General features: G+C 40.4%; 1 protein-coding gene across 5 annotated transcripts in view; it reads left to right on the top strand.

Moving 5' to 3' along the window:
- The window catches only part of CORO1C (coronin 1C), an 85,359-nt gene that overhangs the window by 20,723 nt on the left and 46,660 nt on the right, over nucleotides 1–17,976 (top strand). For 3 of the 5 annotated variants that reach the window (XM_003832518.4, XM_034934413.3, XM_057299520.1), the window contains exon 2: nucleotides 9,562–9,761. The exons of 1 other annotated variant lie outside the window; for it this stretch is intronic. In XM_003832518.4, coding sequence (XP_003832566.1) covers nucleotides 9,567–9,761 — 195 coding nt within the window. In that variant the 5' untranslated portion in view covers nucleotides 9,562–9,566. Of the gene's footprint in view, nucleotides 1–5,255; nucleotides 8,089–9,561; nucleotides 9,762–17,976 lie in introns of those variants that run through there. One more of the 5 variants, XM_003832519.6, reaches the window with a different exon arrangement.

Genomic DNA, 17,976 nt, shown 5'->3' with positions numbered 1-17,976 from the left:
CCAGGCGCGGTGGCTCACACCTGTAATCCCAGCATTTTGGAAGGCTGAGGCAGGCGGATCATGAGGTGAAGAGATCGAGACCATCTTGGCCAACATGGCGAAACCCCATCTCTACTAAAAATACAAAAATTAGCAGGGTGTGGTGGCGCACACCTGTTGTCCCAGCTACTCGGGAGGCTGAGGCAGGAGAATCGTTGAACCTGGGAGGTGGAGGTTGCAGTGAGCTGAGATTGTGCCACTGCACTCCAGTCTGGTGACAGAGCGAGACTCTGTCTCAAAAAAAAAAGAAAAAAAAAAAGAAAAAATTTAACTTTTTTGTTTCCTTAGATGTTAAGTATTATGAATATTAGTTATCAGCTTTTACATTTTATTTGAAGATAAAAAGAGGAGTGTGTTATCTCCTTATTAAAAATTTATTATGACAGTTGCTGGATAGTCAAAACCTGTCCCGTAATCCATTTTTTTTCTTTTTAAAGTGAAAACAAGTTTATTAAGAAAGTAAAGGAATAAAAGAATGATTACTCCATAGGCAGAGCAGCCCGTAATCCTCCTTTTTGGCCTTCAATATCACCTGGAAAACTTGGTGAGGGAGACAACTGTCCATGTTTCTAAGATAGAGGTTTCAACCAACGCCCAGAGAGAGCATCTCATAGTTGAGCCTGTGTTCTCAACCTATTCCTGCATTGTCTCAAAGGTGTATCAATTTTTATTATAATAAAAACCATTCTAGAATAGTTGCTGTTGTATTGGAAAATAGGAAGAGAGTGATAAATTACATCTTAAAAAAACAAGTAAGGTTTGTATTTCCCATGTTTTGTAGAGGTTAAAAACTCTGTTGCATTATCTCCCATTGAAAGTAAGTTTATTTTGAAACTTGTAAATATTCCTTTGATTTGCTTAGTGAATAACTTACTGCTACATCGTCTTCCTCTTTATTACTGAGATGATCTTACTGTTGCAAGCAAGGGAAAGCCTATGCAGTTTTAAGAACTTGTACTTAAAAGACCTAATGAGCAAGCAGCTTTTCCAAAGTTGAACCACTCTCTGACAGGACATTTAAAATCATACCTAGTATTTCCTTGGAATTTGTGCCTATTGTGTTAGTTCAGGATTTTTTCATTTACTCTTTTTTTTTTCTTTTTTGAGAATTAGATCCCTTTATAAAATGCTTTAGTTTTAGGGGGACATTTTAGTCATCTAATTTATGATTTGATCAGTTTGGGACAATATAGCTGATAACAGAACTCCTAAGTTTGGTGATATGCCATCTTAATTTGGAAGTTTATAACTGAACAGTTTTTAAAGTGGTAAAACACTAATACCATTTGACAATGCAGACAGCTCTCTTAAGAAGAGGAAGTTTTTGTGTTTGGGATAGTTCCCAATTTTTCCTTTGTTTACAGAGAAATTAAACTGCAGAAATACCGTGCTGAAATGGGAGAACATAAAATTCTGTAAAGAGTCCTTGATAAGTGGTGCCGGTTCTTTTATATGAAAATTCTACTCTTAGCCCATAATCAGTAGGGACTTGCTTAGGTTTTCTCCCTGGATAGGGAAAAGCTATTACTGGGCTCTTAAATAATAATTGCCAACATTTGTTAGACAGTATGTACTATGCTTCAGATTCTATGCTGAGTACTTTATAGTTTTTTTAAAAAAACAGTTTGGAGATATAATTCACATACTAGACAGTTCACTCATTTAAAGTGTACAGTTCAGCGGTTTATAGTATATATATATAATCAAATAATCTGCAACCATCAACACAGTCAATTTTAGAACATTTTCATTACCTTAAAAGAAACACACCAGGCATGGTGGCTAATGCCTATAATCCAAGCAGTTTGGAAGGCTGAGATGGAAATATTCCTTAAAGCCAGCAATTAGTTAGAGACCAGCCTGGGCAACATGGTTAGACCCCCATCTCTACCAAAAAAAAAATTAGCCTGGTGTGGTGGCGTATGCTTGTGGTCCCAGCTACTTGGGAGGCTGAGGTGGGAGGATTGCTCGAGCTCAGGAGTTTCAGGCTGCAATGAGCTATGATTGAACCACTACACTGAGTGCAGAGTGAGACTCTGTCTCTAAAAAAATAATAAATAGACCGAGCACGGTGGCTCACGCCCGTAATCCCAGCACTTTGGGAGGCCAAGGTGGGCAGATCACCTGAGGTCAGGAGTTTGAGACCAGCTTGACCAACGTGGTGAAACCCTGTCTCTACTAAAAATACAGAAATTAGCTGGGCATGGTGGCGGGCGCCTGTAATCCCAGCTACTTGGGAGGCTGAGGCAGGAGAATTGCTTGAACCTGGGAGGCAGAGGTTGCAGTGAGCCGAGTTTGAGCCATTGCACTCCAGCCTGGGCAACAGAGCAAGACTCCATCTCAGAAAAAAAAAAAAAAAACCAAAAAACCCCACAAAACTCTAAGCAACCATGAATCTACTTTCTGTCTCTCTAGATTTGCCTATTCTGGACTTTCATATAAATTAGTATGTCGATTTTTGTGACTGGTTTCTTTCATTTATAATGTTTTTAAGATTCATCCAAGTTGTAGCATGTATTAGTACTTCATTCCTTTTTATTGCTGAATAATATTCTGTTGTACAGGTAATATCACATTTTGTTTATCCATTGGATACAATGGATAGTCTGTATTTGGGTTGCTTCTACCCTTTGGCTCTTGTAAATAATGCTTCCATGAAGACTCATGTACAAGTATTTGTTTGACTACCTGTTTTCAGTTCTTATGAGTGTATACCTAGGAGTGGATTGCTGGGTCTTATGATAATGCTTTGTTTAATTGTTTGAGGAACTTTCAGACTTTTCCACATCAGCTGCAACATTTTGCATTCCCACCAGGAGTTTATGAGGGTTCTGATTTGTCTATATTCTCATCAACCCTTGTTACTCTCAGAATTTTTTATTTTAGCCATCCTAGTGGGTATGGAATAGTCTCTCATTGTGGTTTTGATTTTCATTTCTCCATTGATTAATGATGTCCAGCAACTTTTCATGTGTATTGGACATTTGTACATCTTCTTTGGAAAATGTCTATTCAAGTCCCTTTGATTCATTTTTAAATTGGACTATGTTTTTATTATTGAATTGTAGGAGTTCTTTTTATATTCTAGATACAAGTGTCTTATCAGATATAAGGTTTGCAAAAGTTTTCTCCCATTCTATGAGTTGTCTTCGATTTCTTGATAGTGTCCTTTGAGGCATAAAGTTTATAAATTTTGATGGAATCCAGTTTTTCTAATTTTTCTTTTGTTGCTTGTGCTTTTGGTGTCATATCTTAGAATCCTTTTCCCAGTCCAAGGCTGTGAAGATTTACTCCTATGTTTTCTTCTCAGAGTTTTATAGTTTTAGCTCTTATGTCTAGGTCTTTGATCTATTTTGAGTTAGCTATTTTACGTATTGTCCCAGTACCATCTGTTGAGAAGAGTTTTTCCATTGAATTGTCTTGGCACTCTTGTTGAAAATCAGTTGACCAAAGATGTATGAGTTTACTTCTGGACTTTAATTATATTCCATTGATATAAATGTCTGTCCTTATTCCAGTACCACACAGTCTTGATTACTGTTGCTTTGTAGTGAGGTAAGTTTTGAAATCAGGAAATAGGAGTCTTCCTAACTTTTTCTCTTTTTTCTCCCCAGGGTCATTTGGGTATTTTTGGATCCCTTGCAGTTCCAATCAATCCCTTCATCCATTTCTACAAAGAATTCTTCTGGGAGTCTGATAGGGATTGCATTAAATCTATATCTTAGTCTGGGGAATATTGCCATCTCAATGCTAAGTCTTCTGATTTTTGAACGTGGAATTTCTTTTCATTCATTTGTGTCTTTAATTTCTTTCAACAGTATTTTGAGTTTTCAGAGTATGAGTCTTTCATCTCCTTGATTAAGTTTATTTCTAAGTATTTTATTTCTGATGTATTGTGAGTGGAATTGTTTTCTTAATTTCACTTTTGGATTGTTTGTTATGATTTTATAAAAATACGGCTAGGCATGGTAGCTCACACCTGTAATCCCAGCACTTTGTGAGGCCAAGACAGGAGGATCACCTGCGGTCAAGAGTTTGAGACCAGTCTGACCAACATAGTGAAACCCTGTCTCTGCTAAAAATACAAAAATTAGCTGGGTGCAGTGTAGTCCCGGCTACTCGGGAGGCTGAGACAGGAGAATCGCTTGAACCCCGGAGGCGGAGGTTGCAGTGAGCCAAGATTGCACCACTGCGCTCCACCCTGGGTGACAGAGCAAGACTCCATCTTAAAAAAAAAAAGATTTTTATATATTAATCTTGTATCCTGCAACCTTACTGCACTTACTAGTTCTTTTAGTGGATTCCTCGGGATTTTCTGTATATAAGATCATGTCTTCAGCACACAGAAATAGTTTTACTTCTTTCTTTCCAATCTGAATGTCTCTTACTCCTTTTTCTTGCCTAATTGCCTTGGCTAGAACCTGTACTACAATCCTGAATAGAAGTGGCAAGGGTGGACAAGCTCATCTTATTCTTGATCTCAGGGAGAAGGCATCTTTCGCCATTGAATATTGAGTTAGCTGTGGTATTTTCATGGATGCCCATTATCAGGTTGAGGAAATTCCCTTCTATTCCTAATTTCTTGAGTGTTTTATCATGAAAGAGTATTTAATTTTGTCAAATGCTTTTTTTTTTTTTTTGATTCAGAGTCTCACTCTGTTGCCCAGACTGGAGTGCAGTGGCACTGTCTCGGCTTACTGCAACCGCTATCTCCCGGGTTCAAGCAATTCTCCTGCCTCTGCCTCCCGAGTAGCTGGGATTACAGGTGCCCACCACCATGCCTGGCTAACTTCTGTATTTTTAGTAGAGATGGGGTTTCACCATGTTGCACAAGCTGGTCTTGAACTCCTGACCTCAAGTGATCCCCCTGCCTCAGCCTCCCAAAGTGTTGGGATTACAGGCATGAGCCACCATGCCCAACCTCAAATGCTTTTTCTGTGTCTGAGATAATTGTGTGATTTTTTTTTCTTCTATTGATATAATGTGTTACATTAATTGATTTTCAGATGTTGACCCAACCTCGCATTCCTAGGATAAATCCCACTTGATTGTGGTGTATAATTCTAATTCTTTTTCTGTGTTGCTTGATTTCGTTTGCTGGTATTGTTGAGGATTTTTTGCATCTGTATTCATAAGAGATATTGGTCTGTAATTTTCTTGAGATGTCTTTGTTTGGTTTTGGTATCAGGATAATACTGGCCTCATACAATTAGTTTGAAAGTGTTCCCTTCTTCTCTATCTTTGGAAAATTTTGTGAGTACTTGGTATTTTTTAAATGTTTGATAGACTTTAGCAGTGAAGTCATCTGGGTCTGGGCTTTCTTGTCTGTGGTTGGTTTACATTCTTTTTTTTTTTTTTTTTTTTTTTTTTTGAGACAGGGTCTTGCTCTGTCACCCAGGCTGGAGTGCAGTGGCGTGATCTCGGCTCACTGCAACCTCTGCCTCCCAGGTTCAAGCGATTCTTATGCCTCAGCCTCCCTAGTAGCTGGGACTCCTGGCTAAGTTTTGTATTTTTAGTAGAGACTGGGTTTCACCATGTTGCCTAAGCTGGTCTCGAACTCCTGACTTCATGTGATCTGCCTTCCTCGGCCTCCCAAAGTGTGGGGATTACAGGCGTGAGCCACCATGCCCGGCCTACATTCTTATTACAGGTATCATTCCCTTCATTTTGTGGATGGGAAACTGAGGCTCAGAGAGGTTAAGTAATTTGCTAATATGTTGCAGAGCTCATATTTGAATCCAAATTATCTTATGTCAGTTACTAGGATGACAATAGTAGCTAGTATTTATTGAGTGATTAATTTTGTGTATTTAACCATACAAGGTACTATTATAGCATGAGAATCTCCTGCCACCATCCCATCACCAATTGATCATTTAATGATCACTTCAACTTTATATGCATTGTACCCATTTTTGGATAGAGAATTTTACACTTAATGGAGACTTAGTGACTTGCTGTACTGTACCACGGCCAGGAAGTAAATAGTACAGCTGTGCTTCTCACTTATGAGGCTGTCTGACTCTGGAGTTTGCTCTCTTAATTGCTATACTCTATTATGTGCCTGGAGGGCCTGAGACATTCTGTGCAAGAAAAGCGGCTATGCCACATGTACACAGGTGAGCCCAGATCAGATTTGACCTTGGAAGTGAATGGGCTCACACTGCCCTTCAAGCTCTGCTTAGAGATGCCTGACTCAGCACAGCACTGCGGAAGCACTGGCTTTTCTTACTGTCTCTGCCCTGTAGCTAACATTCTACTCTGTGATTGTAGCAAAAGAACTTCTATATCATTCTATCCACGTGTATTTAGGATGAAAATAAGTATGCATAATATGGAAATAACTTTTTTTTTTTTTTGAGATGGAATCTTGCTATGTCGCCCAGGCTGGAGTGCAGTGGTGCGATCTTGGCTCACTGAAGCCTCTGCCTACCAGGTTCAAGCAATTCTCCTCCCTCAGCCTCCCGAGTAGCTGGGATTACAGATGCCTGCCACCACACCCGGCTAATTTTTGTATTTTTAGTAGAGATGGGGTTTCACCATGTTGGCCAGGATGGTCTTGATCGTCTGACCTCGTGATCTGTCTCAGCTTCCCAAAGTGCTGGAATTACAGGTGTGAGCCACTGCACCTGGTGGAAATCACTTTTTAAGGTAGTTTAGTGTGTATGTCAGCCAGAATATTTGTATAGTATCTTTCAATGAAGACAAAGCATTTTACATATTTATATTAATCTTCATATTTTTATGAGGTTAGATGGTATCTGGCCTATTTGAGTGAAGAGGAAAAATCATCTCTCTTTTTCAAGTGAGAGGCCTTCCTCAAATATCCATTCACATTTAAAAGTGAGGTTCTAAAAGCTGACCTTATGCCTGTGTGAGTGGAGGGGCACATTGAATGGTGGACCTCACTGAGGGCAGTGATGTCTGATCTCTTGTGGGGTAAGGCAGGTGGTATCTTGGGAGCCAGGAGGAACAAGGGGCTGGAGGCCCCACTGTATAGAACCAGGCTGTCAGTGAGGCACCTGTTCACACCTGTGCTGGGTGTCATCCAGTCCAGGGCCCATAGTCAGGCCTCTCCTGGCTTCTGCTGGGGAGAGGGCAGGCCAGTACCCTGGTTGTGCAGCCCTGGACGGAGGGGATCTGGGTGTCCAGCTGCTCCTAATTCAGGCTTTCAGTCATTTTCTCTGTAGCCCCTCTCCCACATCCCTGTCTTTGGAGACACACAGTTTCTCCTTGGAGTGTTCTGGGGATTCACAGTGGGCCTTGATGTCCTTTTTGTTCGCTCCTCCTGAGACTCAGCTGAGTAGAGGACACTCACACTTCAGTCAGTTACACGTGCACGACAGCTTTCCATCTTCGAAAGTTTATTGTCATATTTGCTCTCTTGTAGCCTCTTTTCCAGTCCTCTTGTCCTTTCATGTTTTTACCTGCTTTTATTTTTTGCTTTCATTTTATTAGGATTTTAGGAAGGAGTGGAGGTAAGTGCTGTTTGTGTTTCTTTTGTAAATTCTTCATATCCTTTGTCTAATTTTCTGTTGGGTTTTAATTGTATGAATTTGTAAGAACGTTTTATTTATGAAGGATGTTAACTCTGACATGGTGCAATCCTTTTTTCTTCTACATTAGCTTACTTTTGAAACACTTGCTTGAAGATGCTGGTAGGGATTGCAGCTTCTATAACTTGTACAGATGGTTGCAGATGGTTGTGTGGGGAAGTGGAACCCGAGACCAGCTGGCTGTACGTTGGCTTTTGTATAGATGTGCTTTCCTTTTGCTTTTCACCACCTCATGGAAGCTGTCTTATCTAACTCACGCTTGAGAAGTATTCATATTGATTCCAAAATGAAGGACCCTGGCCACGAATCATTTGCCATCTCCTCTACCAAAGACTCAAAATGTATGGCCCTGGTAGTCAGCTGGGAAAGTCTGGCAATAACAGCTGGGCTAAGGAACGTGGATGCTCAATTGCCTGCCAAGGGTCTCTTACTTCAGCCCGGCTACATGCTCCCAGCATTGGAGAGAGGCCACTTTCACACATGCCTTGGAAGGGTAAGAGACTCTGGCAAAAATAAATTCGTCTCTCTGCATTTAGCAGTGGGCTCAGGGCCATGAGGAAGGGAATTAGAGGAAAGGAATTAGCAACAGCCCACCATGTGTCTCGTCTGGCATGAGTGGACAGGTGTTAGCTCTCCTCTGTATATAAGGATCTGATTTTCAGCTGATTTGTCGATGTTGAACCATGTTCCATTTCCACTTAGATTTTTATCCAGGCTCCTTCTATCTAACCAACATGAACAGAATGTCCTGCAGTAGCACATAGGAAAATTACATTGGGTGCAGTCTAGGAAGTCTTAATCAGGGAGGGCCTGGTGATCTGAAAGCACAAAGCTTTCAGTGTCTATCAGATGATTTAGTCGAATTTGGAGTCTGAAATGACACATAAGACAGCCTAGGAACCTAGCTCTGTGTCACCTCCCCTCCCCTTCAGAGTCCCTGGTTTACTAGGGAAGTGGCTGTGGTGGATGATCAGCTCAGTGAAAACCCAGCCTGGTTTTGTTTCCCCCCCGACAATAGCCCCTGCATTTTTCCTTTCCTAGGTCCCAACTGTTACTGCTGTATCACTCCAGGCCTTCCTCAAGTCTGGTTTACTGTCAAATAGCTTCCTAGCCCAGTACCTGGCTTTGAGCTTGTTCCTGTGTAAGCTGTCCAGTGTGCTCCTGCCACATTTACTGTCATCCTAAACATCACTTTGATCACATTGCTTTCCATTTAAATACTTTTGCTCTGCTTTTCCCAGACCTGGCTCTTACCCGTTAGGCTGCTTTAGGCTGACTTTTCCTGTTTCTCACTGTGTACCACTTAGCACTAGGCGGTTTGGTAGTGAGTTGCTCTGATTATTACGTCTGTGTTAGAAGGAGATTAGAAGGCTTTTGAAGTCAAGGGTGATGGCTGTGTCTTTTGAATTCCTCCCATAGCTATTCTTGTTGAAACACTCTGGGGAATAGACATAATTCTCAGACAGCAGAGTGTTGATGTCTAGGGAAAATGTTTACAATCTGAAAAATTACCTTGGCAGGCTGAGGACAAAGCCACAAAATCGTAACTTGTTTTTCGGCTTTCTTCAGCCTCACCTCTACCAGAGAATTTCACTTTGGAGTTTTCTTATCTGTAAAAGGGGAAGGGTTGAAGTACATTATCTGTCAGCTCCCACCCAACCCTGAAAGGCTAATTTTCTTTAATTCTTTCCCTTAATCTTTCCATTGAAATTAAAACTGATGAGCTGTTTCTGGATCTTGAATTAGGAATTTTTCATTTCTTTGTAATTCTTTCCCTGACGCATTTTGCAGTTGTCTCCGGGTATGTGCTGCTAAAAGAAATTTGGATTGCAATTTGGCTACTTTTTAGGAGAGCAGACAAAATGCCATACCATTCTGTTTTTCCTACTTGGAGCATTTCATTTGTAAAAGTAAAGCTTTCAGTTTGGTGCATAATTCTAACATAATTCTCACTCTTCCTTTGCAGACACGATGAGGCGAGTGGTACGACAGAGCAAGTTTCGGCATGTATTTGGGCAAGCGGTGAAAAATGACCAGTGCTATGATGACATCCGGGTTTCTCGTGTGACCTGGGATAGTTCCTTTTGTGCTGTCAATCCCAGATTTGTTGCCATAATCATAGAGGCAAGTGGGGGAGGAGCGTTCCTTGTCCTCCCTCTGCACAAGGTAGGTAATTTGATCTTCCATTCTGGTAGACACCCTCTGATAGTCTCCATACTTTTTCCTTAATAGATTGACAGTTCACTAAGAATTGTATTTGTGAAACCATTAGACTCTGATGTAATTGAGGTTAAGTTCCACACGCCTTACTAACCACATCAGTTTTTCTCTAACAGAGAATCATTAAATAGAATAGTGACCTCTGTTCTGGGGATGCCCTCTATGGATGAAAAAATTATTATAACGATGTTGTGAGCATGGGCAGGCATAGGAATTTTAAGATTTCATTCTTAATCATCTGCTTTTCACAAAAATTTTTCTTTTAGAGTGCAGTTTTAAAAACTGGCTTTTACTCCAAAGTAAAGTTTTAAAAACAGTTACATTTTCAAATGGGCAGAAATTTGTAAGATAATATTCTCTTTTTTTGTGAAGTCATAAGGATGAGCCCTTTTTCTTTTCTTAATTTCCTTTTTTTTTTTTGAGTTGGAAATGGAACAAGAACTCAAGAAAATGTCCTCAATATAGATTTCAATTCTGGACAATAGTAAGTTTCAGCGTAGGATTTAAACAGTGTTAACAAGTGGTAGAAATAAAGGATCTTTACTGAGAATGGTTCTATGTTTTCTTCAACTTCAGTAGGGTTCCAAGCCCTCCTCCTTCCTTTATCCTCCCAGAAAGCCTGCTCCAAGGTGGGAGATTAGATAGGAATTTTGTGCATTTGCTGACCAATCATGAATACTCCAGATCAAAATCTATAGTTACTTTATCAGCAAATCCCAGAACTGCAAATAATGAAGAAAAAAAAGCTGTGAAGAGGGCCTAGAAACAGTTGTTTTCTAGTTAGCTTTTAGGAGGAAAATGAGTTTGGTGAGTCCTGAGCTCCAATGATAAGGGCTAGGTGCTGGTGAGGATGCAGATGTTGGGTCGTATGACAGCTGTTTCCACTCTGCTGAAAACAGCGGGGGAAGTGGATCCCCGCTGTTTCTGAGCCCCTTATATTCAGGGTACATCTCATCACAATGGATCATGTGATTCTGAGAGTGGTTACAATAAAGTGAATTTCTGTCAGAGGGTTGTTTCCCATTGTATGTTGATGTTTTTTCCTTGGGAAAACTCTCATTGGGAAAATGTCCAATTCTCTTGGACTTTTGTTTCAGAGATGCTGGTGACTAACTTGTTTTATTATAACTCTAATTTTTACTTCAGTGGCCAGATAGATAACACAGTAGAACCATCTCCTAACCGAAGAAGGGAGATGGGTGCCTTTGGGGAACAAATTTGATACGTGTTTTCAAATGTACCTTCTTATTGGCGAAGATGAATCTTTTCATTAAGTTGAAAATTTATTTTTTATTTAGATACTTTTATTTCTGTTCAAAAAATTGTCATTCAGTGGCAGATAAGTACACTACACTGTTATAAGTGTTCTTCATCTGGTTTTGGAGTGGGGATTTGAACTCAAGGCCAGTTGCATTTGGTCTCCACATTGTTTTAGCTTATTCCTTCACCAAGAGCAAGGGGCATTTGGAAACTTGACATTTTACTGGTAGGCTTTATGGCAGCCAACTGAGAAGACAGCCATAGCTTGTTAGCTAAGGTCAGACACTGGAGCACCATGATTTGTTTTGGAGTTACGAGTTTTTATTTCCCCTTTTATAGACTGAGGGATAAATGTAAGACTTTTTTTTCCTTCAAAGAAATGGAACAAGCCAATTAAGCACAAAATAGACATAATGAATGGCTAATCTTCCTCTGAATTCAGACATTTCCTTTCAACTTTCACATCCACAAAGGTTCTGTGAGTTCATCTTTGCTTTTACAGACCATGAGAAACTGAGTTTCACTTATCCCATTTGAGGGAGACCTGTGTGCAGTGCCCCAGCTAACTGATCTTATGATTTGGTTTTTCCTTGCATTCAGTGACCTACACTTAATGAATATGTCCTTGTATTTCATTCTTTAACCAGCATTATGGGAACTAGGATAGAATAAGTTGCTTTACAAATTGTCATGTTTAGATGAGGTGTTGCTTTTTAGAGGAGCATCGAGGGTCTTTCCCAGGCTATAATACTGTCTGTCTAGCTTTGCTCCTTAAATATGAGTTTGTTTTAGAGGAGGTGACATTGGTATAAGCTAAGCCCTGTGACAGCCATTGGAAATAAGATCAATACTTGGGTTTCTATAATCGATAGGTTCATGAGTACTATGTGAGATTTTTGTGTATTAAAGTGTGTGTATTTAGCTCTTAGCATCAATGTGGCATAGAGGAAAGATCACAAATCTGGGAATTGATGAGCTGTGGAGTTCAGTCCTGGCTCAGTCACTGACTTGTAGTGGGACGTGGATGTGTCTCTTTATCCTTCCGCTCCTCTGTTTCTCTCTCTGTAACATAAGCAGCTGTGTATAAAAGTTATTTTCTGGCCGGGCACAGTGGCCCATGCCTGTAATCCCAGCACTTTGGGAGGCTGAGGCGGGCGGATCACCTGAGGTCAGGAGTTTGAGACCAGCCTGGACAACATGGTGAAACCTCGTCTCTACTCAAAATACAAAAATTAGCCGGGCATGGTGGTGCACACCTGTAGTCCCAGCTACTCAGGAGGCTGAGGCAGGAGAATCACTTGAACCCGGGAGGCGGAGTTGCAGTGAGCTGAGATCGTGCCACTGTACTCCAGCCTGGACGACAGAGTGAGACTCCGTCTCAAAAAGAAAAAAAAGTTATTTTCTGCCTTGGAAATTCTAGATCATGTCAGAAATGCTTCTCACCTTCCATGGTTCTCAGCTATGAAGTGATTTCCAGTGCAGTTGGTGTGTACTCAAAATTCAGCAAAGAAAACATTTTTGTTCCATTTTTGTCCCCCTAATTCAATGTATAACCTTGGCAAGTAGATGGCTTTTTACTCCTGGCTGCTTTTTCACTAAGGCAAAGCTGAGCCCAGCAAAGAGGAGTGGTCCTGTGGTCCCTCATGACAGTCATGTGCCTAGGTAGTTCTCAGTAGGATCTGCTGTGGCAGGGCTTGGCCTGTGAGCCCTGGAGTGTCAGGTGACACTTGCCTTTTTTTTCTTCTAAGTTGCTGTTCCTACCTGAGATGCTGGCTGGTTACCAGGCATCAGTAGCTGGTAGAAAATAGAATGATCTTCCATGTTATCAGAAAACCTACATTTCTCTATGGGGCTGACTGCCTTCTTGATGTCTACCTTATAATTTTGGTATAGTCATGAATATTTGAATAATGGTTATACATTTTACAGTTGATATTTGATTGTTTACACAATATGAGTGAGTCTTCATATACGATTAGTTGGTTTGATTGTCTGTAAGCAGAGTACCTGCTGTGTGCCAGCATCTGTGCCCTCCAGGAGCACTTGTGTCTAAGAAAGCATCCTGGCAGATTGCTGGTACTGAGGTGTTTGTCTCCTCATTAGAAGTACAGCCTCGAAGAAGAAATATGATGGGGACTCCAACTACATGGTGAACCCATTAATCCCTTTTCAGTACAGGGCTTTGTAATACTAGGGCTCTTTACCCTGGAAAAGAGACTCCTACAACTTTAGTGTCTTGGCAACTATGAAATAGTTTTATCATGAGGTGTTGCTTTGGTTTAAAGGCAAAGAAAAACTAAATTCCCAATTATAATATGAAGTTATGTTTGAAATCAAGATAGCAAGAAATGATGTTTAGATGTGTGTTAGGCTCCAATACATGTTGATAGCAGCCTGGCATGATTTTAAACACGAACCTTAAAAGATGGATATGGCTTTTAATAATTATCTCATGGGCTTCTGAGAATGTTTTCCCTTTTTTGTTTCTGGTTATAGACAGGCAGGTTAGTTTTGGTGATGCGTTTGGGACTCTGTACATAATAATACTGAATATGTACACGTTGGAATTAAGGTGGATTATGACCCTTTCAGAAAGGCTCCCATTTGAAAACATGGTTTTCCATGAATTTCTTTTGAAAGCTATTTAGTGTCAGCAGTAAATAAGGCTTCTTATTGCAACCTCATGAGGCTTGTGGTTAGATTCTGGGAGAATGTAAAATAAGTTAGACATGGTTTCTGTCTTCCAGGACTTAAAATCTGAAGTGAAAAGAGTAATAGGGATAAATACATCAAAGCACATGCATATACAAAGACACACACATATGCAGCAAGCAGCACACTTAAGAATGAATGTATGCTTATTTTAAGCATATGGTTTATGAGGTGTTTGTTAGGAAGGTTTTATTAGGGAAAGTGGGATTTTTGAAGAGGTCACTGCCGGAGGAATATAGAAAGTCCTCAGTCCTGAGGTGGGTTGATTTAGATTAGCACACGTGATTCCCACTCTCTTTTGTAATGCTTCCATCAAGCTGTGGCTTGCCACTCTGCCATGACTTTTCAAGGTGTGGCTTAGTGCATTTACTTATTCTTTAGTCCTTCAGAGGATGAATAATAGCAGTCTTGCTGAACATAAGTTGGCTTTGTGGTTTTGGCTATGAGGAATACTTTTTTTTCTTGCCACAACTGCACAAGCTGCCTTGTCTCAAGAGCACACAGGTTTTCAGCCCTCTGTGTAATCTACCACGTTGGCATGAATAAGCCTTTCCTTTGTGGAGTAGCCACGCTCGTGACGTAGATAGAACTGAGACATTCCCTCCCTATTGTGAACCATGGAGGGCTCATACACACCAGTGTTTCTGGATAGATACACATACAACCCCCCCGTCCCCTCCCTCCCCCCACACACTTCATATCACAACAAGCCTGTAAATCCTGCCTTAAACAAGTAAGAGGGGGAGGAATCGGTAAGAATTATATGCTCTTGATCTCTTGACATTCTCTTGGCTGGAGGATGCGAACTAGATGGCTCCTGTCTTCCCAAATTGCTTTCTTTCTCCCTTCCTTCCTTGAGTATTGTGAAATACTGTGAAGCAACTTTGGTGAATTGGAATGATAGCTGATTTCACCCTCACAGAAACTACCTGGGACAAGAATGCTGCTCTGGCCAGGATAGGATGGGTATGGCCAGGTCTCTGTTATCTTTTTGGGTCATGATCTCTTCTTCTCTCCCATGAGCTCCTTTGTTGTAGCTGTGTGGTACTTTCTTATACGCAACTGTGTTTCTCCCATTTATTTTAGGAGCTGTGTGTGGGAATATTTGGGATCTTGCTTTATTTATGTCTGTGAACCATTTTTCAACTCATTTTGCAGTTTTTCATCTAGGATTTTATGAAAGAATTTAGCTCTACAGAAAATCATTTGAAAGACTGTTTTTTTTTGTTTTTTTTTTTTTTAGTTCTCCCAAGGGTGATACATAGCCAGTCTTCTAGATGCATAGGATTAAGAGCTCATTGCCTATAATAGCATATATTAGAGCATTAGGACTTTAATTTCTTATAGAACCTAGGTTGATGAAGGCTGCTTTAGAATGTTTCTGTCATGTTGGTTGAGGAAGAGATCTTGATTCATTTCAGTCAGTATTCCACTAATGATGATACTTGGTGGTCTTTTCTTACTGTTCATTATCCAGCTCAGATGTTGCCTTTGATTATTTACTGAAACAGAGGAACTCATCCATTGGGTTCTCTTAGTTGCTTCTTCATACCACTGGTACCACAGCCTGCGTTATCACATTATTAAAATTATTATTCACTTAACGGAGGGAGTGGTTAGAATTATATGCTCTTGATCTCTTGACTCACTTGGATAGAGGATGCAAACTGGGTGGCTATGTATATGGTAGCCTTTTGTGCAGGTTCTCCAAAAACTTGCCTTACTATGTTGTGGTAGGTGGCCTCCAACACTGAATAGGGCTAGCCTGTGTAACCATAGGGTATGGTGGAATTGATGGAGGGTGAATTCTGAGACTAGGTCATAAAAGCCCACTGGCTTCTACTTTGTCTCTTTTGGAGCTGCCATGTTGTGAGGATACTCCAGCAGCTCTGTGGCAAGGTCCATAGGACCTCCTGATGACTGCCAGCACCAACTCAACCAGCCATGTGATGAGCCATCTTGAAAGTAGATCCTGCAGCCCTAGTAAAGCCATCAGGTGACTGCAGCCCTGGCTGACACTATCTCGTGAAAAACCCTGGGCTAGAGCCACCCAGATAAGCTGTTTTTGAATTCCTGATCCTTAGCAACTGTGTGAGTAATAAATGTTTATTGTTTTAATCAGCTGAATTTTAGGATAAATTCAGGATAACTTGTTAATCAGCAGTTGATAACTAATACATATATTCTTAGACTGTATTACATGACTCATAATGTTAGTTCACACAATTCATATATGAGTAATTCAGAGTGACTTAAAAGGCTTTCTGGTAGTTTTGAACACTATATTTCCACCTAGCCTTTAAGAAAAATCTACATAGAAATATAATATCTATATACATATAAACATTCTTAAGTCCTAAGTGAATAATTGAGGGATTCCTTTCAATAGCAAGAGAAAGTTATATGGCAAGATTTTGTTATCCTGTATTCCATGGTACCTTCATATAACCTAAAAAATGTGTTATAAGATCATAGTCATTATCTCGTACTTAACTTCAATTGTGTTATTAGTTTTTAGGAAATAATGTGCAATGTTAACATTGATGGGACTAAAAGTGATGTTTTATTTTCTTCTTTATAATTACCTGCACTTAAAAATATTTTTTTACAATGAACTTATTACATATTGAGATTTTGAAAAATATTATCAGTAATATTAACAGAGTACATATAAAGAGCTAACTATTGCTTAAATGTTTGTGAAATTTAACACAGTACTTTAGAAAAATCACATTCATTCATTCACATACTCATTCCTTAGTGCCTGCATGTGCAGGGACCTGTGGTGGGTTCTTACTTTTTTTTTTTTTTTTTGAGACTGTCTTGCTCTGTTCCCCAGGCTAGAGTGCAGTGGTGTGATCTTGACTCACTGCAGCCTCCACCTCCCAGGTTCAAGCAGTTCTCCTGCCTCAGCCTTGTGAGTAGCTGGGACTACGGGTGTGTACCATCATGCCCGGCTAATTTTTATATTTTTAGTAGAGACAGAGTTTCACTGTGTTGGCCAGGCTGGTCTCGAACTCCTGATCCTCTTGCCTTGCCCTCCCAAAGTGGGATTACAGGCGTGAGCCACCACACCCGGCTAGGTTCTTGCTTTTAAGAAGCTTCAACAACTGTGCTTGATCTCTCCAGGGGGGTGCTTTGTGCATGAAGTGCTTTAGCACTGGGGTGTGAGAGATAGTTTCACCCTAGGCTTAGGAGGTAAGGAAGACATCACAGAGAAGGTTCGGTTTGAATTCAGGTTTTTTTTTTCCTCTGCATAGGAGCTAAAGATGAAACAGAAGAGGAGCCAACCCAACTTTTAAACTGTTAAGTTAGTAGAGGGGCTCTGTCCCCAGGAGGGCAAAGAAGTAGGTGGTAGGCACATTCCTCCTTCAGACTCCAGGATGTCTAGTTTAGGTGGATTTTTGTAGTATTGCAGAAATAGAATGTTTGATTGGAAGAGAAACAAATCATTTATGCATAGTGTGAACTAACATTATGAGTCAAAAGAAGCTGAAGGATAGCTTTTTGGTAGAAAATCCTACATTTCTTGACCCTTTCTTTCACTTTCAGTGTGAATTTGGCAAAATTGGTATTTTCCTTGATTGTTATGGGGAAAAGAACTAGAATAAGCACTGTTTTATATTTTAGAATCATTGTTTTAACTAGATCAACATGGCGTCTTTCCTTTGTATCATCTTTAGGAAAAAGCAGTGACTTCTGTCACGTTGATGGAAATGAGACTGCAGAATGTCAGCAGATCGTACGTGGATAGCCCCCTTCATGAACAGTGTCTCCGTTTTTTCACTTGGTAGGGTGGGATCATTCCTCTGTTCTACAGTTGTAGAAATTGAAGCCAAATTGAGTGGTTGTCCAAGACCGTGAGGTTGTTTGTGGATTAGAACTTAGGTTGCTGAGTCCTTATTTGATTTGTACATGTATATTTTTATTAATTTTTTTTCTACTGAGTATGAACGAATTTTTCTTTAGGGGGGAGGATATAGAATCTGTGGTTTAGCCGGGCGCGGTGGCTCACGCTTGTAATTCCAGCGCTTTGGGAGGCCGAGGCAGGTGGATCACCTGAGGTCAGCAGTTTGAGACCAGCCTGGCCAACATGGTGAAACCCTGTCTCTACTGAAAATACAAAAATTAGCTGGGCATGGTGGCACACGCCTGTTATCGCAGCTAATCGGGAGGCTGAGACAGGAGA

The sequence above is a fragment of the Pan paniscus genome, chromosome 10 (assembly GCF_029289425.2).
Source record: "Pan paniscus chromosome 10, NHGRI_mPanPan1-v2.0_pri, whole genome shotgun sequence".
Lineage (NCBI taxonomy): Eukaryota > Metazoa > Chordata > Mammalia > Primates > Hominidae > Pan > Pan paniscus.
This window is presented reverse-complemented; position numbering and strand designations above follow the sequence as displayed.